This window comes from Penicillium angulare (genome assembly GCF_028827245.1).
Source record: "Penicillium angulare strain IBT 27051 chromosome Unknown utg000010l_segment0_segment0, whole genome shotgun sequence".
Classification (NCBI taxonomy): domain Eukaryota; kingdom Fungi; phylum Ascomycota; class Eurotiomycetes; order Eurotiales; family Aspergillaceae; genus Penicillium; species Penicillium angulare.
In genome coordinates, this window is record NW_026623169.1 from 393,945 (window position 1) to 418,385 (window position 24,441).

Here is a 24,441-nt window from a genome sequence, read left to right on the forward strand (position 1 = left end):
AGGAATAAACCACCAGATAATATATTGTTTGACCTTACTAGAGAAGGAAAATTGATTCGGACAATGCCGAGTGTGTGGCTATGAGCATGATCAGCTTAGATGTTTTTGAGGTCAAACAAAGCAGCTCTTTGGTCAGCATTGACGCGTTTTATTTCATTTACAACGCTAATTTATAGGGGTTCAATGTTCAGATCCTCTCGATATACTCTGGAAGCTAGAATTTCTTATAATAAGCGTGTGCCCCTGCTCTCCTTTCTGCCGCAACTAGTACTTTTCCTTTTCCAGCTATTGATCTAATGGCGTGTGGTTGCCAGACGGTTGGATGGCATCTTTGCTAGTCTTTGCGGCAACCTGTTCATCTCCATATTTCTCTGTGAATTCAATAGTGTTGACAGAGAGGGGAAAGCTAAGATATTTGTTAAACTGCCTCCAGTCGAGGAGGAACATGCCCCTCAAATCGGGATCTTGGAGAAGTTTGCAACTGGTCTTATGAGACTTTTCTTTCCAGCCACGAGTTTGACAGATCTAATTCAATTAGCAGTAATACCTAAGCAATATGATATCTTAATCGCACCTTATCGCAATACCAAAAGAAAGAGCACTTAGAGCACTTTTTCATGGAAGTTGAGCTTTTTCCACATCCGTGACATTTCTTACGTCCATCAGACTCTGCCCCAAAACGCCGAATTTGATCGCTCAATCCAAGGAGGCTTTCCAGCGAAGTTGGAAGTATCTGCGTCGAGTAAAGTGTATTAGTATCTTCGGGGAGTAGAATGATAGTGCGGGTTTTTACCTTCACCCTTGCCGGGTCTTCATGACGGATACCTGGCTTGTCATACAGGAAAGCGTGCTGTTGTGCGTAGAGAATTGCTATGGTATAGCCTCTTTGAATTTTCGCAAACTCTAACTCGCGTCCTCGACCATCAGTATAGAAAAATAGAGGGATTTTCCTCCCGTCGACATCCCTTATCTCCATATGTAGACGGGTGAGAAAATCGAAGTTCAGAATTTCCGCTAGAAAGCACCAATGCTGATGTGGCTGGTCCGAGGTCCTATAAAAATTCAAATCTACATCTCGATTATCTGGAAGACCGCTGAAGGCAGGGAAGATCGCGCGGTCGTGAAGACCTACCTGCGCCCCCGAACTTGGCGATTTTCCCCTCTTCCACAACCAGTCTTCCAACTCTGTAGATTCAAATGCGTTTGGAACGTCATCCACTGCCGTCTTCCATTGCATTGACATTCCGTATAGCTGTAGCTGTGAGGGGTTCTGTGGCAGTGTCCCAAACTTAATCACATTTTTGCTATCACTACCGCCGGAAATCCGCCAACTTCGTACAGCTCTTTCTGCAAAGATGCGCCCTCTTGCCAAATCACCATGCGCAATAGCAACTTGTGCAGCATCCATATACACCCTTGATAAGCCTGGGTCATCTGGGCCCGTCATATTATATAGCTGAATCTCTCGGTCAAGGTAGCGCAGGGTTCGGAGAGGGGATGATAAAATTCCCTGAAGGCCACACTGGCCGACGAGATAATCCAGATGATCAATCTCTTTCAGTATCTCATCATTCTCTTTTATTTGTTTGCGTGGCAACGAGCAAATACGACAGGAGCATGAAAAGTTGAATTTTGCTCGTAGCGCCTCCTGTCGGGCTTGCCGACTGTTGTGGACCGCTAGATAATAAATGGTAATTTCTTCACCGTCGTTGATTTCTCGTAGTGCGTGGACAGTATGTCGCTTGATATTCTCGTTCCAACCCTTCTGGGAGTTGTTATCGCAAGCATGGTTGATGCGGCTTGCTTCGAGGAAAACTCCTCCTCCGGTCCCGTCGTCCTCGATTGAGAAGGCGTTTGTGCGGATGATCCCGATGTATTGTTCGGCGTGATTCTTGTAAGGGTAATTATTGTGTAGAGAGAGGAATGCCAGTCGCTGTTGTTCAGTTAGCGCATTGACTAGCTGGCAGATGCATCTCTGTAAACTTTTATTGACCCGTTGGTCATGAATATGAGGGACTCGGATGACAGCTTCTTCGCAGAGAATCCGTGTGCCCTGTGGAATCTTTGCGGTTGCAACAAGACCTTTTCCCTTCCCTGGAACATCCTTCAACTCGTACATGTTGCGTTTTGTGCCGCGTATACGCTTCTCTTTATAAACAGGCTCGATGTTAAGTGCAGTATTCTTTCAAGAATGAAATAATCGAGTTATATCTGCGAGACACTATAGTAAGGTGGGGTTGGGCAGAGTTGGGCAACCTTGCATATCCATATGCCGGTTGTCACATCCTCCAGTCCGAAGAACAGATACTTGTACAATACAGGAGACGAGGATTGAGTCTCCCTATATTACACGGTAAATGAAACGTTGTCTTTTGAATTCTTAGCTCTACCTAAAAGACCAGACGTGGCTATTAAAATGCATGTTGTCGAATTTTAGCTTCTTGGCAAAGGACTATTTTGTGATGGTGTGCCTACAATTCTACCGGGAGTGGAGAATGCTGCAAAGAACAACAATTAACAACGTTGAGAAAGGAAAGAGAGAAGGAAGCTTAGCTACCGTAAATACAGGTATTAATATCTCTCAGACCAATCAGTTGACTATTGTATACCCCAGAGTAGATTAAACTAAGTAAACAAGTAGTAAATATATCTGTTAATCTCTTATACTTACTAACTTTCAAGTTCTCTATATACCTACACTATATTATCTTTTGTAAGGGCGCAGACGATGACCAGATTGATTACAATACTACTGATGGCAGGAGAGAAGAAGTAAAGAACTAAAGATACAAGCTTGAACTTGAAGGCTTCAAGGTGCTCCACAATATAAGACTTAGTATTCGGTTAATATAAAAACTAATCGCTGACCTTCTAAAGGTCAGCTCTCAGAGAGATTATAATACATAATACTAACTACTATCTAGAATAATCAGACACCGTTGGTGAAAACGCAATTGATGACAAATATCACTATTTTCGTAGAAGAAAGTCTCCAGCGAAGGGTTCTTCGATTCAGGGATTTGTGGTTACAGGGAACGGAGGTTGAGCAATGTTTGAGTTCGCCATTTCGACCGAGGCTAATCGCTTAACGACTGAGATACAAAGACAAGAGTCACCGTGGGTATACTTGGACCAACGCTGTTATCGTTTGATCGTTCAAATGTTGAGGTACATAGTTATCTGGGAAGACAGGATCTTGGTGCTCGCGACGTGGCTGATAGCAAGTCTTGACTCGGCATGACTACTCATGAGCCGGGAATTATCAAATATTCCATTTGCGAAAGCAGCGTCGGTAAAACTGCGGGCTTATGCAAATGTTTATGTTCGGACAGGTTGTCACCGATCAGTTAGTATTTAATCATCAGCATGAGCCACTCCACTATATCTAAAATGAAGGAAAGCCCTAGAATGATGAAATTGACAATTCCACTCTCAAAACTATGAATTAACCAACTGGTCTTGTTATTGTTGAATCGAATCTTTAAAATTACCATTATCATCCCATACCGACTATATCTGAGGCTCTGGTCTTCCTCACCGGTGCTACCGGTTTTATTGGAAGCACGACTGCTCTTGAAGCTCTGAAGGCAGGATACCGTCTCTGAATTGGCGCCCGCAAGAGATCGGAGAAGCTCGAAGATGTATTGCCAGGCTATCGCAGCCAGCTGGAATTCGTCACCATGCCGGATCTGACCGATGAAGCTGCCTTAGAGGCAAGCTTGATGGATTGGACTTTGTCCTGCATCTAGCGTCACCTCTTGCCCGTAGCACAGATCCGGATGCCGTATTCACATCTGTAGTGAATGGAGCCTTGGCCCTGCTTAGGGAGGCAGCTAAAGTGCCAAATATTAAGAAGGTTGTGATCACATCGTCTATCGCTTCCTTAGTTCCTGTTACTGGAGTACCTGAAGGCGGTGTGATAAAAGGTAGTGTAGATGCTTAATACGCTGAAGTTTACAATCTGCTAACATCGCATATAAAGGATAACGATTGGGGTTTCCATGTGAACCCCAAGACCAATTTTGTGGATCTAAGCAATCCTGGTGCAACACCGATCACTCTGTCCGGGGCATCCAAATTGCTTGCAAACAATGCCACCTGGGAGTTTCAGAAGACCAAAAAGCCACACCCCTCATTGGTGAAAGAAATAAATGAATGCCAATATCCGGCATATTCGTATTCGTGGAGTTTGAATTCAGATAGGATTGATTGTATTGAGTTCTGTCTATCTTGTCGGAGGTGGGATTCCTCATCTATTTATGTTTCTTGATGATACACTCCACAAGGCCTTGAACCCCGTGATGCTCAACACGCATACGTTCATGAATATTCACGAATAATCGAATTCCTCCTAATGGTACGGGGGCTAACACTGCGGAGCAACGGGAAGGACAAAGTCAAATATTTATCCGGATACGACAGGAATCGTAATTAAGCACTTTAACGTGACGTAGAAATGATGTCTCAGTCTGGCATCTGGCATGAATTTTCTGCTTTCTGTATCTATGCTCCAGGAACAAAGAATCTGGTTTCTAAAGCTGTGGTGGTAGTTTAACCAGACTTGCACGGCGGTGTAGCATACCTCACGTCATTGCCGCTGATAAACAAGTATCGTAGCCAGAGAGAGATATATATATGTGGAAAGGGAAAGTGGGAATAAAGGAGTACATATTTCCTCCAAGTCTTTATTCTTCCGTGTACACAAACTTCTACCTACAAAGACTGAATACTAGAACATACCTCCATTCTTCCATTATCGACAATTCTCGACAGAGCCTGACAGGGTCACTGCGCGGTACCAAAATGACGTCACTCATCGTTTCCCTCAAAGACCTGATCAGCTCGGTCTTTGAAGTCATATTTTCTATCATCAAGGCCGCATTTGATGCCGTATTCTCTACGTTCCATACCATTCTCAGCTTTATCGCTTCTGTTTGTGGCGCACTCCTGAATACTGCGCAAGGCGCTTTGGGAGCTGCAGGTGGAGTTGGCAAGTTTATCGCTAGTAGGTCTCCCACACTGACTTCTCACACTACTATATATAATCTAACCATGCGACGAAAGGTAATATACTTGTTATCACTTTTCTTTGTATTGGAGTTTATGGTTATCAGAATTACAGATCGCGGCAGGGTCGACCAGCCATGGTTGGAAACAAGAAAATGAACTAGTCTCTTGAGTCTTGTACTGCAAGCTCTTAAATTCCCCAGGGTTCGAATTTGAGGCCGATTTTCGCAGATGGTCAGTCGAAATATGAGATAGGTTGTTTGTATACGCAGAACCTCGTCACTGCCTAGTTCATGTGAATTTATGTCAGATTTTAAGGTTTTTTTAGTGTTGTGGGGGATGCCTTGCGACTTGTGTTTCATACCGTAGGGTAAGGTACGGCTAGCGCTGTAGACACGGCTGGCTATCTAACCGAGGGGCGGGCAGAATGCACCACCGGCCTCACCGCCGCGTATAGATACATCCTCCCATGCCATCAACTGTGTCCTGAGGATCTTTGCCCTTTGTGAAAGTATTAATTACGCGACTTGGTATACAGCGGCAAGGTGCCTCTGCATCTCAATTTGTGGAAATAGGTTCAGCTGGTAGGTATCTACTGGTTAAATCGAATGTTGATGAGTCTAACATACAATACACGTCGCTGGGTAGGAGCCTCTGTCGAGAGCTGGTGCCTAGTACCATGCACAATAAGGGCCTAGCTGATGTCAAAATATCTTGGGCGCATGCGGCTCTTTCGGGCACCTATGCGTTGTGGAGGCTCATCTTCAGTAGTGATTGGTAAATCAGATATGCAGGTTCCCAGATACTTGATTGCGTGCATAAGTATCTCAATGTAGCCCAGAAGCTATATCCAGTAGGTGCCGCGTCAGGGTACGTTTAGGAGGTCCATGCACCGTTTGATCGTATAGTTAGTACATGTGGTTATGGAAAGTGAATTCGAATTCAAATGCTTATGAGGTACTGAGCCTTGGAAAATCTCGTGACTCTTCATTTCAATGTTCTTCTAAGCTTAAGTTCAAGGGATATTTAATCATCTTCTACCCCCAACGATCCTTCTCATTCCTATATACTACCTCAGGTACCTACTACTAGTAGTACTAGTTCATTCAATTCTCTGCTAGCACAGCACTTTCTCTGAACCATTACCTAGGTACCTAGCAATCTTCTAAGCAGCTGTTTTACTCTTCTCATGGAATTTTCAAGCTATGATCACCCTTCCCCTCCGTCGAGGCGCGCCTCTCCTGTGTCCTACTATAAACCGTCATCGCAGTCTCAGCAAGCTCGCATAGGCGACTATTCTTCGGCTGATAATGAGGATGATGATGATAAATCATCCATATCATCTGCTGCACCCCCTGTCAATCGGGTCTCACAGTCCTCGACAACGCGTGCTGAGGTTAAATGCCTCTACAGTCACTCCTACTCAAGCGGTCGTCGCCATGTTATCTGGTCAGAGTTCGAAGACCCACGGGAGGAAGAAGCGCGCTCTAGGGCAGCGACGGCATGTTTTGCGGTGGTACACCGACGGAAGAAATCAGGAGACGCCGATGAGACTACTTGGAAGACTGACTCCATCATCGTGAACGGTCCCCGTCTCCAAGCAGTTCTAAAAGAGGTCTTCAAAAACTACCCTCGGTGGATGAAGAGTGAAGAGCCATTTGTCTTTCGACCACCATTCCAACAGTTTCTCGATCGCTGGGAAAAGTTGAAGACCGCCCTCAACCAAGACGAATCGATGAGAAGTGACGGCAATTCTCTCATTCACGAGCTCACACCATTCATCGAGCGACATCAGAAAAACCTAGATGCGATTACGGATAGTGGTGTGGTGTCTTTCGAACACCTGTGGCACATATTCCCTCCAGGCGAGACCGGTCGTCACGGGTATCAAGGACCAACTGAGTGTATACAGGTTCGTTAGTACTAAGGTTTACAAAGAGCCTAGAGAGAAACCTTATTTTTTAATCAAGCTCCATCAGTTTGATTGGAATGGGAGCTATTGTGGCTTCAGATCCACCAACACCACTATCTATCATTACCAAGATGTGCTTTCAGTGGCCGAACTTCCAGTGGTCCCATTGAAGATGAAAGGGGACAGGCAAAAGGTCCAGGATATTCAGGAAATGCTGCTCCTCCGTGGTCGTAAATTCGAGGCCATGAGAAGTTTCCACGGTATGCATTTCATTGGAAGCAAATCCGTGTGCTCGGCTGCAAAGATAACAAAGAGACCTCAGCCTGTAAGTCCTACAATCTGCCCATTTTCTGCTTTTGCTAAATCTCATACGATGACTGACATCTTGATCAAGGGTTCTGGGAGAGTCGTCATTGACGCTTACGCCTTTTATCACTGCCAGCGCGTCAAGGCCCCATCGCTGATGCGCGATGAAGCAGATGAGGTTGCTTTCTCCAAAAGTGCGAACGACAAGCAACATCAATCTGATTCCATCCCGGCCATGAAAGAGAGAAATGAGCAACTACATACTCTGACCGATACTGAGTGCATACTATCTTCTTCTTATGTGAAGGGGTTCGACCTCAAAACGAAATAATGGTGCAAGTTGAACGTCGATAAAATTTTTTTGATTTTGATAGTAATCCAAAGCAGGCGAACTTCACGTTGACGTCCTTCACGCCACAGAATGGAGTGATGTCCCGTTCCAGAAACTTGTGCTGCCACCCGATGAGAAGGAACTGATCCTTGCAATGGCTGATCGCGATCGAAGAGAGAAGACTGGCTTTGATGACATTGTACAACGGAAAGGTTAGATCGCATGGCAACTGGGTATCGCCTTCTCGTTAAATTAACTTTTCCAGGCCGGGGTATTATTTTCTTACTCTGCGGACAGCCGGGTGTTGGTAAAACTCTTACTGTGGAGGCTGGTGAGCTAAAATGACCTATATATGTCAACCAACGACTCCCAAAACTAACATTTTGTAGTGGCGGATAAATACCAGGTTCTATTGTACATAATAGGTGCAGATGACTTAGGTATTATGGCGGATCAAGTCGACAGTGCTTTACAGAGGGCGTTTGACTGTTGTCGGTTGTGGGATGCCCTCCTTCTTATTGATGGGGCAGAGTCTTTTTTGAGCAAAGGAGCTCTGAAAACCTACAAAGAAACGAGCTTGTATCAGGTACTTCATTCATAGATTTCTCACTGCTTGACTTGACCGGCACTAATATTCTACTATTAAGTACTCTTACGGCGCCTTGAATACTACGAAGGCTTAATGTTTCTCACAACAAAGCGGATCAAGGTAATTGATGACGCCTTTCTATCTAGGATTGACCTCATACTACGATATCCGAATCTTGACGACTCCGTTCGCCGAACGATTTGGAAGAACTTCCTTGACAGAGTGGGAGAGGGAGCTCATAGTATCAATGATACCAATCTTGAGGAACTCATGCGTGTCGATTTGAATGGAAGAGAGATCAAGAACTTGATCAAGACTGCATCTGTTCTGGCTATGGGTAAAGGTAGTCTCACAATGGACAATCTACGGACTGTCATTAGTATTCGACAGCGGCTCTAATCAAGAGGACGATCGCGCGTCTAATTGAATGGCCATCATTGCCCCATCCTTGTTAGTTGTTTTCACACTGAATTTGCTTCAAACAAAGCTAGGTAATCAATTATTTGAAATAATTTATGGTTTGCTCATAAATTGAAATTTATGGAACTACAGATAGATTTGCGCACGAGTAAAGTGGTCTGAGTTGAAAGAAATCAAGCACTAGTATATTTGATTTGTACTCATTGACTTAGAGACTCCGCGAAGTTTCCGAGCTGGTCGCGGAGACCAAGGTAGTGGACCAACCCTGTAGTACTACAGGCGAGTGAATTGGAGGTTCTGTTCTCCATACGCTGTCGTCGACTGGACATCATGATATAATACATGAACTATACTAGATCTACACATACACTACTACCTACAAGTACTAATTGCGATGTATGGCCACACGTTCACAATACCTATTCTTGTATCCATTCTACTTTCCCGAGTACTTCCCAGCATTTAATCTTAGATTCCTGCAATCAAATTCTTGATTCCCTCCCCCCTCTTGCTTCGTTCCCACGCTATCGACGCATCCTTGAATGGGACTGTGCTGCTAATCAATGGCTTGACTGATACTTTACCAGCAGCAAGAAGGGCCACTACAATTTCATAATCCCCTAGAGCATACCTCCACGCCAATTTCAACACTATCTCCTTCTCGCACATGTTGAGTATCGGAAGATTAAGATCTGCCTTACCCCGCCTGATCTGGATAAATCTTGCCCCCGGTCCTGATATGAAGATTCCTGTCCGCGCGGAAAACTCAACCCCCTACAGAGATTCCAAACGACCAGCAGATCGTGGGATTCAGATCCTCCCTCTTCGATGGGTTTTCACATACAAATTCGACAGCAACGGCTTCCTTACGAAGCTCAAGGCTCGGATATGTGTCAGAGGAGATCTTCAGGAGATGGATCATGAAAATAAAACGGTCGCAACACTAGCAGCTCGTACAGCAAAAGCTATATTCGCTATCGCTGCCGCCTTCGCCTGAAATCGGGACAGTGGGATGCCGTTAATGCCTTCTTAAATAGCAAACTTCCGTCAAAAGACAAGGTTTTCACGTATACTCCAGAGGGATTTGGCGACTCCAGCCTTGTGTGGCAGCTAGGAAAAGCTCTCTACGGTCTCAGGAAGTCACCACGCCTTTGGCAGCAGGAAGCGACTCGAATTTTGGAGCTTTTAGGCTTTAAGGCGATCCCTGATGATCCCTGCGTCTTCGTACGACTTGGCATTATTATGTACTTCTACGTTGACGATATCATCACATTTTATCAGCCAGACGAGGAAGATGTGATATGGTGCCTATGTCTCTACCGGAATGGAGAAAGGGTGCAAAAAACAACTAATAACAACGTTGAAGAAGGGGAAGGACAGAGGAAAGCTCTGCCACATACATGTAGGCGGATGCGCACTCTCAGACCAATCACGGATTGGTCTGTACCCGAGAGTGGGTCAAACCGAACAAACGTCCAAACATGCAAACATGCCCGACCGGAACCTCCTCCATGTAGCTATACTACAGATGAAGCCGTACGGGGGTCAAGCCTCAAGCAGCCAGATAAAAGAGTATCAAGGTAAAGTGGGCTCATGCAATTATCCCTCCTGCATCACCCGTGGAGATGTTGCTCACGCTGTATCTCAACTCTCCGAATTCCTCACGAACTCTGGCCCGGAGCATATCGTCGCTGCCAATCGAGTGATCAAATATCTCTATTATACCCGTTTCCTTGCTCTTGAGTATTCTCCCACTGGCGATGATGCAAAACCCCGTGAAGCTGCGAACGACGCATCATACGGTGACAGACCCGACCGAAAAAAGCTCAGCTGGCTACGTCATAAAATTATTCAACACCCCAATCGAGTGGAAGACTACCAAGCAACGCACCGTTACTAGTTCGACCACCGAAGGTGAGTTGCTAGGCCCGTCAGATGCCACTAAATCAAGGATGTGGTGGCACCCTCTGCTCTCACGTATAGGTTTGCATATCGACAGCGACCTCGAGATCATGTGTGATAACGCCCAGACGGTGCGTCTGCTGACCAGGGAGACGCCTGGGTTGGATACAAAGCTGCGTCACGCCGACATACATCATCACTGGCTTCGGTAAGAGGTTCATCAGAAAAAGACTCGGTGTGAAATGGGTTCCCACAGAAAATACGCCTGCAGACGGTCTCACGAAGCTGTTGTCGCCTCAAGCACATCAGAAATTCGTTAAATCATGTGGATTGGTGGACATACGGCATCACATCGTCATAGCGGGGTAATTTGCCCTAAAAGCCACGTCGGAATAGCTTCATTCTTGCCACAAACTGGCAGCTCAGAAGCCGAGGGGGTGTGTCGAGTTTCCCCGTCCATGTAAAACCTTGTATGATCAACATGTAAATAACAGCTTCCTCGCTACGTTGCTTGGCAGATTACGTGATCGTACCTCACGTATAAAATTAACTACTAGCTAAGCCAGATTAGACAATGGACACTTCGTCATATCACTGAAAATCACGTCTGGGCCGTATTCTTTTCGAGTGAAATTGAGGCGGCCACGAGTGTTGCTATGCACCTCCATAATCCAGTCCAGTGCGCGTCATATCCCGTCCCGAGGGTTTGGGTGCAGCTCGGGACCTATAAGGGAGCTGCAAGACGGGCTCGGTGGGCCGTGAAGGTTAGAGCTTCGACCCTCGACATCGGAGTTGTACAATGGAGAGGGTTCGGGGGCCAAATGAGTGGAATAGGCAACTGAAACGAATTTCAAAGACTTGAAATTCGGATGTACTGTACCCACTCGGCCGTCGGCCCCCCTAAGCATGGGGCCGGCCCCATGCCGGCCCTATTGTATGTGGGGTAAGAGGCAAGGCTGGCGAGCCCGCGGTCGAGTGAGTAAATCCGAATTTCAACTGCTTGAAACTCGTTTCAGTTGCCTATTCCACTCATTTGGCCCCCGAACCCTCTCCATACCCCCGTGCCAAGCCAAAAAAAACTTGGTGACTCCAGCCTTCGCCTCCCAATTTGGTTTAGCCAGCGTCATGTATGCTAAGATTTACTAAATATGACTTCAGGTTTTTGGCCAACGCGAACATGGGAAGTGAAGAACGAAGCGGCAGACCTTCCAGAGTGTAGGAAACTGTCGTAGACACTCCCCCACCCCCCACCAGCCAGCCGCTTTGCCCCGGGCATATTGGGGAGGAGAAAGCATTTATATAGGTTTCAAAGGTACCGCGGCGGACATGATAGTGCGACGCGGAAATTTGTTTTATTCTTTACCCTTTCAGGCAGTTCTACATCGCTATCATGATGTCTGTGACGACTGTAGACTTCGCCCATTTTCTTTCGGGCACAGACAGTGAGCGCCAAGCTGCTGCAATCTCGCTGGTCGACTCGTTTAAACGGACGGGCTTTGTCAAGCTGATCAACCATGGTATCCCTTTGGAGGTTATCGAGAAGGCCGAGGAAGTGGTAAGGCAAAACCGGTGCTAGGCCATTCAGTGTCTGGAACTATTGACTGACAAATAGATGATGCACTTAGAACAAAAAATTCTTTGCCCTCAGCCCGGAAGAGAAAGTGAAAGCTGTCAACCCCCCTGGCCCTCACCCTCAGCGCGGATGGAGCTATAAAGGCGCCGAGACTACAGCGGGCTTGCGGCCTTCCAAGGCAATTAAAGTTGTGAAGCCCATGGATGAAAAGGTAAGCAAATATGTCCTTGACCGCCCGCCCTCTTTGAGTATGCGATATTGACAGACATAGGAACACTACGATATCGGACCCGCGGACGATGAAGAGTATCCGAATAGATGGTTGGAAGAGGAAGGATGCCCTGGTTTCAAAGAGTTCTCGGAAACTTTCTACCTACAGTGTCAGGATCTGTGTACGCAGGTGATGGCCGCCTGCGAGACGGGCTGCCATATCTCCCCAGGAACCCTCGTGAACCGTTGCAAACCTGCCGCTAGTGAGCTACGATACAACTATTATCCTGAAGTCGATCTTAAAAGACTCTACGGAGGCGAGACCCGTCGTGGGTGGCCGCACACAGATTTCGGAATCATCACTCTATTGTTCCAGGACAACCGAGGAGGACTGGAATACGAAGATCGTGATCATCCAGGGCAATTCCTTCCAATAGAGAAAGAGAGACCCGATGAGATCGCCATCAACGTGAGCGATACTTTCCAACGGCTGTCTAACGACGTGATCCCTGCCGGCGTGCATCAGGTGTGGCTACCACGCCATCTCACCACAGAAGAGCGGAGCCGCGAGGATCATATAATCCCTGAGCGCCATTCTACCGTGTTTTTCTTCAAGGCAGATCGTGAGACCATGGTAGGTGCGTTGCCAGAGTTCACAACCCCTGCGACGCCGGGTAAGTACGACGATATCACTGCGCTGGAGTTTCATAAGCGCATGACCCAGATCTTAGTCCAAAATGCCACCCAGGTTCCAACTAGTGCCTAATAGAAGCCAGCTTAGTCATATTCTCTGAGCAGATGACAGCTCTGGGAAGGAAAAAAACCAGCGGTGGAATTTTATTCGGATGACCGCTTTCTACATCGAGGAGAACTAGATAGTGCAGTGGGGATCCACCCCACGCATATGGCGGTGTCAGTGTGATTCGGTTATATTTCTGTATATAAGATGTATCGGACATATTATGTCAACTTAGACCTTTTCCAATTCTTCGACTACTATATTGGTCTCCATCTCAGTATCCCCTACCAATATTATCCCCTGTTGTCCCGGGCAGGCATTTCCCCCTCTTTAGCAGATGGATACTGAAGACGGAGAAATGCCTTTCTCAGAAATCAGCTCAGAAAACTGTACAGCAAAACATCTGTAATGAATCTTCCCACTACGTAGGACCATAATATCGGAACAAGAAGAGAGTGAGAAAAATAGTAAAAAGGAGTGAAGTATATTGTTTGAAGCTTTTTCCAGACAATAATAATCAAAAAATATAGGGGTTTAGGGGAGTATTTTCTCAGCGATTCTATAGACTGATTCGGATTAGAGAGTAGGCTTTCCTACTATATACTACTTAGTAGGCTTTCCTACTATATACTACTTAGTAGGCTTTCCTACTATATACTACTTAGTAGGCTTATAGTCGACTATTCCTAAGTAAACAACGATAAAGAGAAAAATATAAAGCTAATGGATTATTAGAATAAAAGGAATAGATAGATTAAAAATTATGACGAATGCTAGAGGTACAATCCCATTATGGCTTATTACGACCCAATAGCATGAACAAAAGATTGGATGATTGCTGCCAAACTCAGTCGGGTCCTTGAGTGACTTCAAAAATCTAGCCACAGCTAAGTGACCTTGGCTCTGTGCAAGTTCAACAGCTTTGTAATAGTAACCTTCACATTCACCCTCAATCAATACTCCCTCGTCTATAAAAAGCTGTAGCATGTCAATGTGACTATATTCTGGGGCACCCATCAAAGCCGTACGACCATTCTTCCTTGCGGATGCTTGGTTGACATCTGCGCCAAGATCGAGCAGTCTCCTTGCAATTCCATTATACCCTCGAATAGCCGCAATCTGCAAAGCTGTCGCGCCTCCACCGTAGGTAGATGGAGTACTAACATCGGCCCTATACTCTAAAAGGAAGTTTATGATATCCATGTTTCAAAGGTCAACGGCATGCTGCAGTGGTGTCCGTCTTAATTCATCTTCTCCCAAGTGATTCACATCGGCCCCTTTGATTAGCACTAGGTTACGGACGACCGATACCAGCTGCATCTTTACAGCAGCCTGGAGGGGACTAAATGGAACGACCTTCACGTAGGGTGACACACGATGCCGGGTACCAAGGATATCAGAGTTCAAGTCTGAGTCGAGCGGTATTATATTATCTATAATATCATCGTTTTGCTTGATAATTGCGGTTGTTAAGACACCGGCCAGAGTCTTTAGGCCCCAGTCTAGCTGCGTTGAAGAAGGCCATTGAAGGATATACTTGAAAATGATTTAATTATTCTTCCGAGTTGCGGTCTTAAGTACTGACTCCTGGCCTGCCTATCTACATCTAGCGTTTTAGCCATCTGTCTCTCTGTTGCAAGTGTTATTGGGGCCTTAGGCACCAACAGCATATGTCGCTGCGAGGCTTTCACGCAGATACGTTTCGGCCAGGATGGGCTTATGCAATGGCTTCTCTCCCTTGTCAATGCACGTCGGGATACATTCAATCAACTGATGCATCAGTCCTTCGTTGAAGATTCCAATGCTGAATCGATACTTGCCGGAGACTGGCGAGATAACGCGGTGTTTAGTCGATTTGTATCGGTTGTTAGTCCATCGCTCTATGTCGCAAGAGATTTGTCAGTATCGATGTTAATGGCAAAGTGGACTGAATCTCATACCCATCATATCACCAATGTTTACAACATACGCATCCGGCACATATTGAACTGGATACCATTTGTTTTCGGGTTCGTATAATACCTCCAGTCCGCCAACTGATAATGATTAGTCCTGCTGTTTTAATTACGAATCACGGACTTGCTTACTTTCATCTTGAAGCAAAAGAGTTAAGGCACCAAAATCACTATGGGCGCCGATACCTTTCGTCTGGGTTGACATCTCCTTCGTCGTAGGTGGGTATCTATGAGCTTTACACATGGTCAAAGCTTTAATTTATTGTTAGTATACGGAACTTTGACAGTGAGCAGCAGTGAAGACTAATCAACTTACACTCTTGACTCGCAACAAACTCGTCAAAATATGTCTCCTCCAAATCCAAACTCAACGCCAGCAACCGGAACATCGACTTGCTCAGCTTACGTACTTCATCGTAATACTGTTGAAGTGTGGCATTGAATCCAGGACAAGCACTGTCTTCAAGCCACTGGTTCTTAACTTTCGTGAATTGCGCAGGGAACGGCTCAGGGCCGAAGACGAAGCCCTCCTTTCGGTCCCCGACTTCAACCTTCTGCTGTCCGACAACTTCATATCCCACTGTATTTTCATCGGTTCTGTGGATCTGCGACTTCACCTCCTCGGGCAGAGCAAAGAATTCGTGCAGGCTTTTGAGAGTTTGGTCTCGGAGACCAGCCGGTACTGAGTGACCGGTTACTTGGAAGAAGCCGGGGTCTTTGCAGGCAGATCGAATGGCTGCTACTACTTCTTTGGAGTCTGGACTTTCTTTATCATTTTGTAGATACCCGGAGACGTCAATGACGGGGATCTTGAACTCGGTCTCGGCTTTGGTGACAGTCATGGTGTTGAGATTGCTGAGCAGCGGCGAGGAAACCTAGTGGGGGAAAGCACCTTTTATGTTGACAATTAATTTATGGCTCCAGATCCTGTGGAGCTGTACGTAACTCTCGGGTCGTCCGCGGTCGGTGCATGGACAACTCCCACTTTCCCGCCCCGGGGGCGATATACCCCACGACTCAGACTCTACCAAATTTGGAAGGTTACGCAGGTACCACTTCTTGTACTTCATTCAACTGCTGATTTCTCTGCATTTGGCAGCTTTAGAGCTTCCTCAATAAGCTGCTCGGCCGATTGCGCGATTATACCCCAAGGAAGGTACGGCGGGGGAGAGCTGCAGCCTATCAATACATTGGTAAACGGGTTTACACCTGATTTTATACCTGAATTCCGACCGCCCTGGGCTCCGCCCGGTAAAAATACTGTATGTCAACATAGCCTTATTCAACCCAGGTAGATACCTACGCAATATCTTAGAGCCTTTTTACTATATAAATTACCCCTCCATCCCTTCTCTTAAAATCTTAATTCCTTATTATGTAGCCTGAGGTATTAGAGATTTGGATATAAAGAGATATAGAGAAAATAAACCTATTTCGCTAGAATAAAATAACATTGAATAAATCCCGCAGATAAAGATATAGAAAGGGTATAGATAGGTGTAGGTACAGATGTAGGTATAGGCGCAGCTATAGACGTGGATATGGATTCGGATATGGTATAAACCGGCCAGAGGGGAGGATATTGTAAAGTACTACTACCATAAGAGCTGGGCAGCTGTTATGGTAATCCAGGTCCTTTTCTACCGGTCTGAATTCAGGCATATCAGGCACTGATACACTTACTAGTGCATTGATTACGGGTGACCGCTCTCCCCCGCCGTATGGAGGGGTTACTAGGAGCTAGGCCAGATCTTACAATTTACATTTCGCCATATTTTTATTGACCCCGCAGGATCATACATTGTCGAATTGACCAGCAAAAGAAGTGCAGACAACTATATAAAAACTTGGAAGTCTATTCTGCGAGTATCCACAACCCACAATCTCGGGGAATTTAGCGTTCCGATGTTCTTTGGCAGCCTGGAAACTATACCGAGCCGAAGAAACACGGAAACTGTGGCGAGCCGAGGGGATACCCCTCACAAGGCCGTGAAGAGCATATGGCAGCCTTTATGCGGGATCACGGATTAATTCTATTTCCGAAGCTATTCCCGAGTAAATATTTAAGAGGGGCATCTTGGCAGGTGTTTTGTCCTAATAGGATTATTTAAAAAAACACTGCCCCTATGCCCCTAACCTTGAGAAGAATTATATGGTGTAACGAACCGGTAGATATCGAGGTTGTGGGGTTATGTGATCGGAGCAGACAGTCCGCTATGATAAAAGGAGGGGATTGTGGCTGCGAACTTTCAGCTGAGTCCTTACAACATGTTGTATAAAATACTATATTCCCGCGCAATCTTTGACAAGTTCAGCTTTTTGAGAGCACGATTCCTCAATTTTGGGTCTATTCGGCATAATTGTGGTTGGGAATAGCTCCACGAAGGTTGGTAATATTTGACCCGCACCCCCACCGTAGGGGCGCGCAATATTTACGCGTGCGGCACAGCTACTTCTCCCTCTATCCCTCCCACTCAAGTTGTGTGTGATCATCTTCAGATTTCCTTGTATTTTCACTCTCCTCCCATCAGATCATCGCTGCAGTTCAGTCCCTCCCTTTGATCCGCCTTTGTTTCAGATACCCTGAAACAATGCCTGTCACTCTTACTACGGCCGATCATTCAGCTTCTAAATAGAAAGACCCGAAGGTGTTGACTGCTGAAGAGCTATTCAAGCACTCGTGTCCGGAAGATCATCGCCACAGCCGGAAACTGATACAACATTCGTTTCCAAGCAGTCTCTTCAACTCGTCCCATATCTCCGCCTCTCAGCATGGGTTCGGCTGGGCGGTGTTCCGCGCGTACAGTAATCATCACCACTTGACCATACGACCTGAAGATGTGTGGTTCTGCATACTTACACAGCTCAGTTTCTTTATCAACGCACATGCAGAGGAACTGCGATCTTCTTTTGTCGCATATGAGGGTTAAAAATAATTAAAAGTACAGGGCGTGGGGTCGATCGCGAACGCCAACTTTGGTTCCTTGGCCGTACATATGACGAGAGAGATTGAAAAGAACGTGGTAGACGAGGAGTTGCGAAACTGGATTATACCAAACTTCACTACCACCACCGAATCTGACAAGGTAATCGCGGCAATTCTGATGATGGGCACCTTACAGAAGTACTTCTCATACAAAATGTTTCTTTTGTGTGGAATACCGTCTGTTACCCTGTTGGGTGAGCGGGAGGACTGGATAATTCTCCTGAGAAAGTTTGAGAAGTTACATCGGCTAGGAGACAAACCTGCGCGATTCGCCCAGCTTCTTCATCCAATATACTGGATTTCTGGAGCAGATGTGCCGACAGACAGTCTATGGGCAGTGGTCCATCCTTTTTGACTGGTTGGCTTTCAGTCTTCTGCTTCTGGAATGAACGTGGGAACATGATGTACCCAGAAACAATTCATCCCAAGTGTACACCGGAATTCGAGACACGGAACACTAAAGTGGGCTTAGACGACGCTTTATCGCGTCGTATCGATATAGATGATATCCCATCTGGTTTCGCCTCCGTACCTGTTGCTGTCAACGAAAATGGAGCCAGTTATAGCACAATGATGGTAGCTGGACTAATCCGCACCCAAGCTACACCAAGTGGACCCAGATCAGATGGTTCAAAGTATCCCAATGAGAGTCATTTGTGTCCTCCAACCGTGGAAGCTGAAAATGATTCTATCCAGCCATTGTCAGGATGGTGGATATATGAGAAATAGGCCGTGGAGGAAAACGAGTGACGGCCCAGTGAGTTCTTAAGTGTCATAAAAATTGTACCTCGCACACCGTTCAATCTTACTTGCAGCCATCCAAGCTGCAGCGATATGACCATGTTTCATGTCTTCCCACGAACCGCATTGTTCTTGAAACATATCCTGAAAGACTAAGGGAAAGACGTAACAGTTAACTCCGACAGTTTGTCTTTTTGAGAAGTGTTTCTATATGCTGAACGTCCAATTCACTACTCTTTGGGAACGCAGACCTTTCTATTGTAGTGGGACTTCGCGTGCAATCTAACAGTGCAAGGAGGTTCTAGCCTGGTTTGGCCTAAGGCACCTGAGCCCTAGGCATCTCGGACATTCTTTGTTTAGGTGGGTGGCTAGAGAGGGGCTGAGGGGCTGGCTGAAAGGCGAACAATTCGGTAAATTTTTCGGGATATTGTATCTAGGCAATGATGATTGCTACCTTGCTGTCTTCTAAGCAATAAATATCTATCTATCTAGCAGCCTGAGGGACCGAAAAAACCCGGTCGCTGTAAATCCTGAATTGTAAGATCTACATCCCGTCAGACTTCCTGCTCGTTACAATGCACGAGAACTTACATTGAAGTTGTGCCAATCAAGCTCGAGAAGTTCTTGTCGCCAGGTTTTGAACCACTCGGGAGGATCTGGGATGTTCGTAAGTCACCGCTACGAATGATCCTGCATAATCGGGGATCGACTGACTATATACCTGGGCGCGTTACCAGAGAGTCTCTACCTTCCGAATCATCACTTCCCACCTCCGGCTAGCCTCCACCAGCATCTCGACGTAGAGCAGTACGCGAAACAACCCGATGTCCTTTACGACAAAAATGACAGTTCCGAACCGCGAAAAACCGTGGGCCCGCCCGCCCGTATGGCCCCAGCACAGTCACGGACTGACTGGTTGGATAATTCGAAATGGCTCGGTAAAAATTGTCCGTTAGACCTGGCCGAGGTCACGCCATCAGGCATACTATGCGGTGACTCTTTGAACCATTACAGTCATAGACCGTTACATAGAACAGGGCCAGCTGGAGAGAAGCATATACACCGGTGCATAGTCCACAGCTGGGCGTATTGACCCGGCGTGACTGTTCAATCTATGGGAAGCATCACTTCAAACCAGAGAAATCCACCAGCCGTGAAAGTGATCAATTCGCATTTTGTGTTGCGCCAAGGCTTCTGCGCGATGATGGTCGCCGCCCAAGCCCCTAAGCCACAAGCCAGCCACAGAGAAATACCCCCCAGAAGAAACCAGCGGTACAGTAACTGTCGTTGAATCAGGTCTATACAACACCACTAATCGCGGTTACAGTCAGAAGATAGTGACTTTTCGGGACAAACTGTGGGTGGTGCCGTCGGGTACCTGCACAAGTGACCTGTATAGTACAAATCAGTGCGCCTCCAGCCTACATATGTCAGTGACACTGGTTCGTCATAAGTTAGGTTCTTGTCTTATGATGTGGTTGCTTACAATGATTGGACCAATATAACGTATACTCGTCACACTCGAGGTCCTAGCGATCGATAGCACCAGCGTGCCGTGAAGGACTGTATAAAGCACGCAAATACGACCGATCCAGCGGTGGGTCCATGCCATTCCTGGCCTATGCACGTGAAGAATATCGGCTAGGAACCCGAAGTTGATTCCCGTGCATAAGGGAGTGAGGTGGAAGACCGCTAGTGAACCGGCCGTCGCTGTGTCGCGGCCCAAGAGGGCGTTTTGAACCGCAAAGCTACAATATTGACTGCGATCAGAACGACAATTGCAAGTGCCTCAAATCGTGTGGTAATATCCAGCCATTGGAAAGCTCTAGGCAGACTGGAAAAGAAAACTCGTTTCCAAGAGTTTGGCAGTCTTGGGGCGATGGAGCGTTTGGAGAAGACGCGTCGTCTTCTCCAGGCCCTCATGGAACTTGGTTTTTGAAGGCACGAGGGTCCAATCCGCACGCACCACAGGGCCTAGGATGACGAACATCGAACCTATCAAAGTACAGAGAGTTCCATTGAGCCGCGACTTAAATTCAAAATAGAGATTATGGGTACAATCAGGCGTTGATTATGATTGAGGGTGGAGTGCAAGGCTAACGATACAAGTGCATCGGAATAGTCACTGTGAGTTGAGGGAGCAAGCAAGGGGCGCAGAATATTAGGAGTAGGGTGCAAGCTCCTCAACTGGTGCAAGCTTAGATATCTATATTTGCCAGGAATGAGACAACGTCCAGTCTTCTGGCTCTTTTACAAGCTTTGTCGTTTATGCAGATAAGACCGCCCTTTAGCTACACTAAGAAAATTTCCGTGAGGTCTATTCCCGTTCTGAATCGGGGGGAGGGGAAGGCATTAGGTAACAAACCTGTGTGGATAAGGCCGAGCGTAATGCATGGTAGTTTCCTAAACAAGTCCGCTTGTCTGATGAGAGAAAGAGGATTCTTGCCGCAGATAAACAGCGGCTTTCCGCGACAAGTAGTGGCAAAAGGCATTCTTTCACGTGAGGGTTGAAAATGTGGATTTTGATGGTGGCCAGGTTATTTCATTCCTATGTATCGCAAACGTTTTTGTGGATGATCTTGGCGCCATAGTAGTCACAGGGGGAGTTTTAAGTAGTGCGTGTTCTCCTGTAATTCGCCACTCTAATCGTTCGTAATTTTTATTTGAAAAGAGTTATCTCATAAGAGATCAAAATAATTATTGTTTCTGCAGGTCTCAGGCAATATTCAATTTGTGGACTGAAGGTGACGGTGCTTGAATGTACCTGGTGGGCATTTCATCACTCAGGGCATTTCATGTCACAGGGATGAGGGTTAGTACTGGTTGAGAGTCTAGGCGAAGTCGTCACTGGGAGATCTCTCTTCAATTATTTCCATTTTCTTAACGAAAGAATGCCTATATACTCAGAAAAAGCACTCAGCGGGGTACTAACTGCGTCCACATATCTAATTTGTGATTCCGCCGTTGGTGACGTGCAAGCTTGTCTTTCCGCATAAGTCTTCCCCTCAACTTACACCCATTATATTGACAAGCAACCATTGTTTGCTGAATTGAGTCTTCGTCTTGATGTCGTGATGATTTGTGCCGGGTGAGCTCGGCCTTGGTTCCAAAGGACCCTTTGCCTTTTGCGTAGTTGCATGACGGAACGTCACACACGTATTTCTCAGTGTGCAAGCTAGGCCAATAGTATCAGTAAACAATTATTTGAATGATAATATGGTAAAGATTTGGACATGGGGGAATTTACTATAGAAGTCGCCGCTCACCAAAATGTTGTCCACAGCATTGACAAGTTAGCGGACGACGGCGGCTACTGGGTTTAGAAGACGTATGTACATCGGAGTCTAGGTGCTCGGTGTGGTTTGGAGAAAATGAAGGCTGTTTGTTGATAGATTCTGAATGAACGAGCGGTGCCTGCGGCTCTTCAGCAAGCTGTTGATGATGTTGCTCCCCATCGCATGTTTGATCTGTAAACCGGAATTGGCTTGTCGAATGACATTCCGGAAGTGGACCATCAGTGGCCGCTTTATCTAGCCAGGCTGAATTGACGGTACCCTCAGTGTAAAGTTTGTGTTGTAGTAGATGTTGATTATACCGTCGATCAGAGGCTAGTTGTTGAAACTCCGAGATGGGCTTGCGCTATGCAAACGGCAAACTCTGCTTTTTTGCCTTTTCAATCCCGATTCTCAGAAACAATGCAATTGGAGATACCTGGGATTATTCTTTAAAAATGGATCCCTGTAAACCGAACAACATCACGGACAAATAATGCAAAATTACCGAAAGCACGCAACCGAGAAGAACGCGGAAACGAAGAACGAATTCAATAAATTGACCGAAAAGAACGTGGGTTGAGAGACAATGGCAGCAAATCGACCAAAAGAATGGAGATGCCAGACTAACTGCCCTTAGCCTGGGAACATAGAAAAGAGAGAGAGAGAGAGAGAGAGAGGAAAGATTTAAATAGTTACCGTATTTATCCCGGACTGTGTCTGTCTGCATGAATTCCCTCGGCGACGCAAAGTGGGTCTGTCTGTTGGCAAAGGTCCAAGCGGGAATGCCCCCGAATTCTAAAATATTATTGGTGCGAACGGACCTCTCTATAAGCTAGACCACACATACTGTGTAGTCCGCGAGCGTGTGATCGTGAAATTCATGTATCGATTTTTAGGTTTGGTTGTATGAATATACGAGGCTAGAATGGTCGATCAAAGGAATGCCCCCGATTGAAAGAATATGATTGCTCAATCAGAAACCGGCTTGTTTAATAAACCAGTAAATGACCATCTACTGGGGGCATGCTGTTGCGTTGACCATGTGCGCTCCATGTTCAAAATGTAGTATTTTGATAGATACAAGCATATAGTAGAATAAAACATCAAGCTTATAAAGTCGTAGAGTGCCCTCCCAGGTCAAGACAATCATTAAGATCATTTCAGAGTTGGAATCTATAATCGAAGCCCACTTCTCTCATCCCCATGTCTTCTTTCTTCTCTTGCTGTTCAGTTGCCCCCTATCGACCGACACACCTGCAACACGAGGGGAAATTTGACAGATTTATCACTTGGGCTAAGAAATCCGATACCTCTCCTGCGGCTAACTCCGCCTCTTTCTTTCAAGACACTGAAAATCTTCCAGAGTTCGCTGTTCAATTCGTCCAGCAGGTGAACTATGGCCCGGTTGAAGCCAAGCGCTATTTTATTCCATCTACCCAGGATAGCTCTTTTCCAGCGGTTGGGGAGGGCTTCCTAGAGGTCACGGAACAGAACTTGATTACTGGCAATTTCCAGAAACTCAATTCGTCAGTATTTCCTATAGAAGCGGCTCTTTGGAGAGTGGGTACAGCTGACATAGGCCATATAGATATAAAAACTTCAAGTGCAGATTGCACAACAAATTCTTCGAGATCAATCTCTATCAAAAGGATCCTATTAATCTGCATCATTGGAAGTTCAACATTGCTCGCTCCGCTGGCAACATTGATATCTAATATAGCATTTCGCGAGATTGTCAAGAAATAATGGGTACATAACACCAGAATGGGTTAGTTATAGAAATCAGGATTTGACAGGCCGTAGTATACAATTACTATAATTTAGATATGTCTAGTATCAGAGCAAAAAATATTTATTAAAGAAGCTTGGATGAGTGATACTCACCTGAAACTTGTTACTAAAAGTACTCAAGTCCCTTCCATCCAGCAGAATTTCCACCAACATGGAATAGCGAATGGGAGATCAAATGTAATATGCCTCGACAAGGCCCCGCAATTGAAGCGTCTTTCTCGCTTGCAGTCGGACAAAATATTGCACAGCTCGAGCTCAGGAGTCCTCCTCCATTGGCCACCGTCGCGCAGTAAGTGACTGAAAATTGTGACTTGCAAGTCCAATCTCCGTTCCCTTTGTCACCAATCAGGCCGAGTCATGGTCAGATAATGACGTCTCCTGTATCTGATATTGAGCGACTACAGCCTATCCCAGTATCTGATGGGCGAGTCGGTGGTGAACTTCACTCTTCCGCGAACATTCAATTCAGAACTCTTGCTCATATCTCCACGTTCATTGCTGCGCCTATGCAATCGTTGCTCTTCGAGAGGCAGTTATTTATTCTAGAAGGGCTCAACATCCATCTTGAGTGCTAAATACACCACGAGAAATTTCACTCGCACCAAGATTCAAAATAATTGAAGATCCTGAAAGAGGAACCCAATATTTCCAGATCCTTAAATGGCACCATCTCAGATGCTTGTTTGAAACGATTGTGGAATTCG

At 46.0% G+C, this 24,441-nt stretch overlaps 11 protein-coding genes across 11 annotated transcripts; 8 read left to right on the plus strand and 3 right to left on the minus strand.

The window, feature by feature from the left end:
• Nucleotides 1-285: 285 nt before the first annotated feature.
• N7478_012181 (SET and MYND domain-containing protein) lies at nucleotides 286-2,119 on the minus strand (the record flags this gene model as incomplete). The annotated part of the gene is made up of 2 exons (XM_056928395.1): nucleotides 286-525; nucleotides 575-2,119. The coding sequence occupies 2 exons, from the start codon at nucleotides 2,117-2,119 to the stop codon at nucleotides 286-288; spliced, it is 1,785 nt and encodes a 594-aa protein (XP_056773503.1).
• Nucleotides 2,120-4,803: 2,684 nt separating this feature from the next.
• N7478_012182 (uncharacterized protein) lies at nucleotides 4,804-5,171 on the plus strand (the record flags this gene model as incomplete). The annotated part of the gene is made up of 2 exons (XM_056928396.1): nucleotides 4,804-5,005; nucleotides 5,101-5,171. 2 exons carry the CDS (start codon nucleotides 4,804-4,806, stop codon nucleotides 5,169-5,171), a joined length of 273 nt encoding a protein of 90 aa, XP_056773504.1.
• A 1,025-nt stretch (nucleotides 5,172-6,196) lies between these two features.
• On the plus strand, nucleotides 6,197-8,544 carry N7478_012183 (uncharacterized protein; the record flags this gene model as incomplete). The annotated part of the gene is made up of 7 exons (XM_056928397.1): nucleotides 6,197-6,891; nucleotides 7,019-7,244; nucleotides 7,314-7,419; nucleotides 7,613-7,768; nucleotides 7,822-7,887; nucleotides 7,946-7,970; nucleotides 8,292-8,544. The coding sequence occupies 7 exons, from the start codon at nucleotides 6,197-6,199 to the stop codon at nucleotides 8,542-8,544; spliced, it is 1,527 nt and encodes a 508-aa protein (XP_056773505.1).
• A 489-nt stretch (nucleotides 8,545-9,033) lies between these two features.
• On the minus strand, nucleotides 9,034-9,234 carry N7478_012184 (uncharacterized protein; the record flags this gene model as incomplete). The annotated part of the gene is made up of 1 exon (XM_056928398.1): nucleotides 9,034-9,234. One exon carries the CDS (start codon nucleotides 9,232-9,234, stop codon nucleotides 9,034-9,036), a length of 201 nt encoding a protein of 66 aa, XP_056773506.1.
• N7478_012185 (uncharacterized protein) lies at nucleotides 9,233-9,562 on the plus strand (the record flags this gene model as incomplete). Its single annotated transcript, XM_056928399.1, has 1 exon — nucleotides 9,233-9,562. The coding sequence occupies one exon, from the start codon at nucleotides 9,233-9,235 to the stop codon at nucleotides 9,560-9,562; it is 330 nt and encodes a 109-aa protein (XP_056773507.1).
• Nucleotides 9,563-10,054: 492 nt separating this feature from the next.
• Nucleotides 10,055-10,465, plus strand: N7478_012186 (uncharacterized protein; the record flags this gene model as incomplete). The annotated part of the gene is made up of 1 exon (XM_056928400.1): nucleotides 10,055-10,465. The coding sequence occupies one exon, from the start codon at nucleotides 10,055-10,057 to the stop codon at nucleotides 10,463-10,465; it is 411 nt and encodes a 136-aa protein (XP_056773508.1).
• A 1,392-nt stretch (nucleotides 10,466-11,857) lies between these two features.
• On the plus strand, nucleotides 11,858-13,016 carry N7478_012187 (Clavaminate synthase-like protein; the record flags this gene model as incomplete). The annotated part of the gene is made up of 3 exons (XM_056928401.1): nucleotides 11,858-12,022; nucleotides 12,093-12,251; nucleotides 12,312-13,016. 3 exons carry the CDS (start codon nucleotides 11,858-11,860, stop codon nucleotides 13,014-13,016), a joined length of 1,029 nt encoding a protein of 342 aa, XP_056773509.1.
• Nucleotides 13,017-14,642: 1,626 nt separating this feature from the next.
• N7478_012188 (isopenicillin N synthase family dioxygenase) lies at nucleotides 14,643-15,786 on the minus strand (the record flags this gene model as incomplete). The annotated part of the gene is made up of 4 exons (XM_056928402.1): nucleotides 14,643-14,869; nucleotides 14,930-15,025; nucleotides 15,077-15,196; nucleotides 15,261-15,786. The coding sequence occupies 4 exons, from the start codon at nucleotides 15,784-15,786 to the stop codon at nucleotides 14,643-14,645; spliced, it is 969 nt and encodes a 322-aa protein (XP_056773510.1).
• Nucleotides 15,787-18,332: 2,546 nt separating this feature from the next.
• Nucleotides 18,333-18,659, plus strand: N7478_012189 (uncharacterized protein; the record flags this gene model as incomplete). Its single annotated transcript, XM_056928403.1, has 1 exon — nucleotides 18,333-18,659. The coding sequence occupies one exon, from the start codon at nucleotides 18,333-18,335 to the stop codon at nucleotides 18,657-18,659; it is 327 nt and encodes a 108-aa protein (XP_056773511.1).
• Nucleotides 18,660-23,149: 4,490 nt separating this feature from the next.
• On the plus strand, nucleotides 23,150-23,661 carry N7478_012190 (uncharacterized protein; the record flags this gene model as incomplete). Its single annotated transcript, XM_056928404.1, has 2 exons — nucleotides 23,150-23,472; nucleotides 23,556-23,661. The coding sequence occupies 2 exons, from the start codon at nucleotides 23,150-23,152 to the stop codon at nucleotides 23,659-23,661; spliced, it is 429 nt and encodes a 142-aa protein (XP_056773512.1).
• A 258-nt stretch (nucleotides 23,662-23,919) lies between these two features.
• Nucleotides 23,920-24,312, plus strand: N7478_012191 (uncharacterized protein; the record flags this gene model as incomplete). The annotated part of the gene is made up of 2 exons (XM_056928405.1): nucleotides 23,920-24,026; nucleotides 24,087-24,312. The coding sequence occupies 2 exons, from the start codon at nucleotides 23,920-23,922 to the stop codon at nucleotides 24,310-24,312; spliced, it is 333 nt and encodes a 110-aa protein (XP_056773513.1).
• Nucleotides 24,313-24,441: the final 129 nt, after the last annotated feature.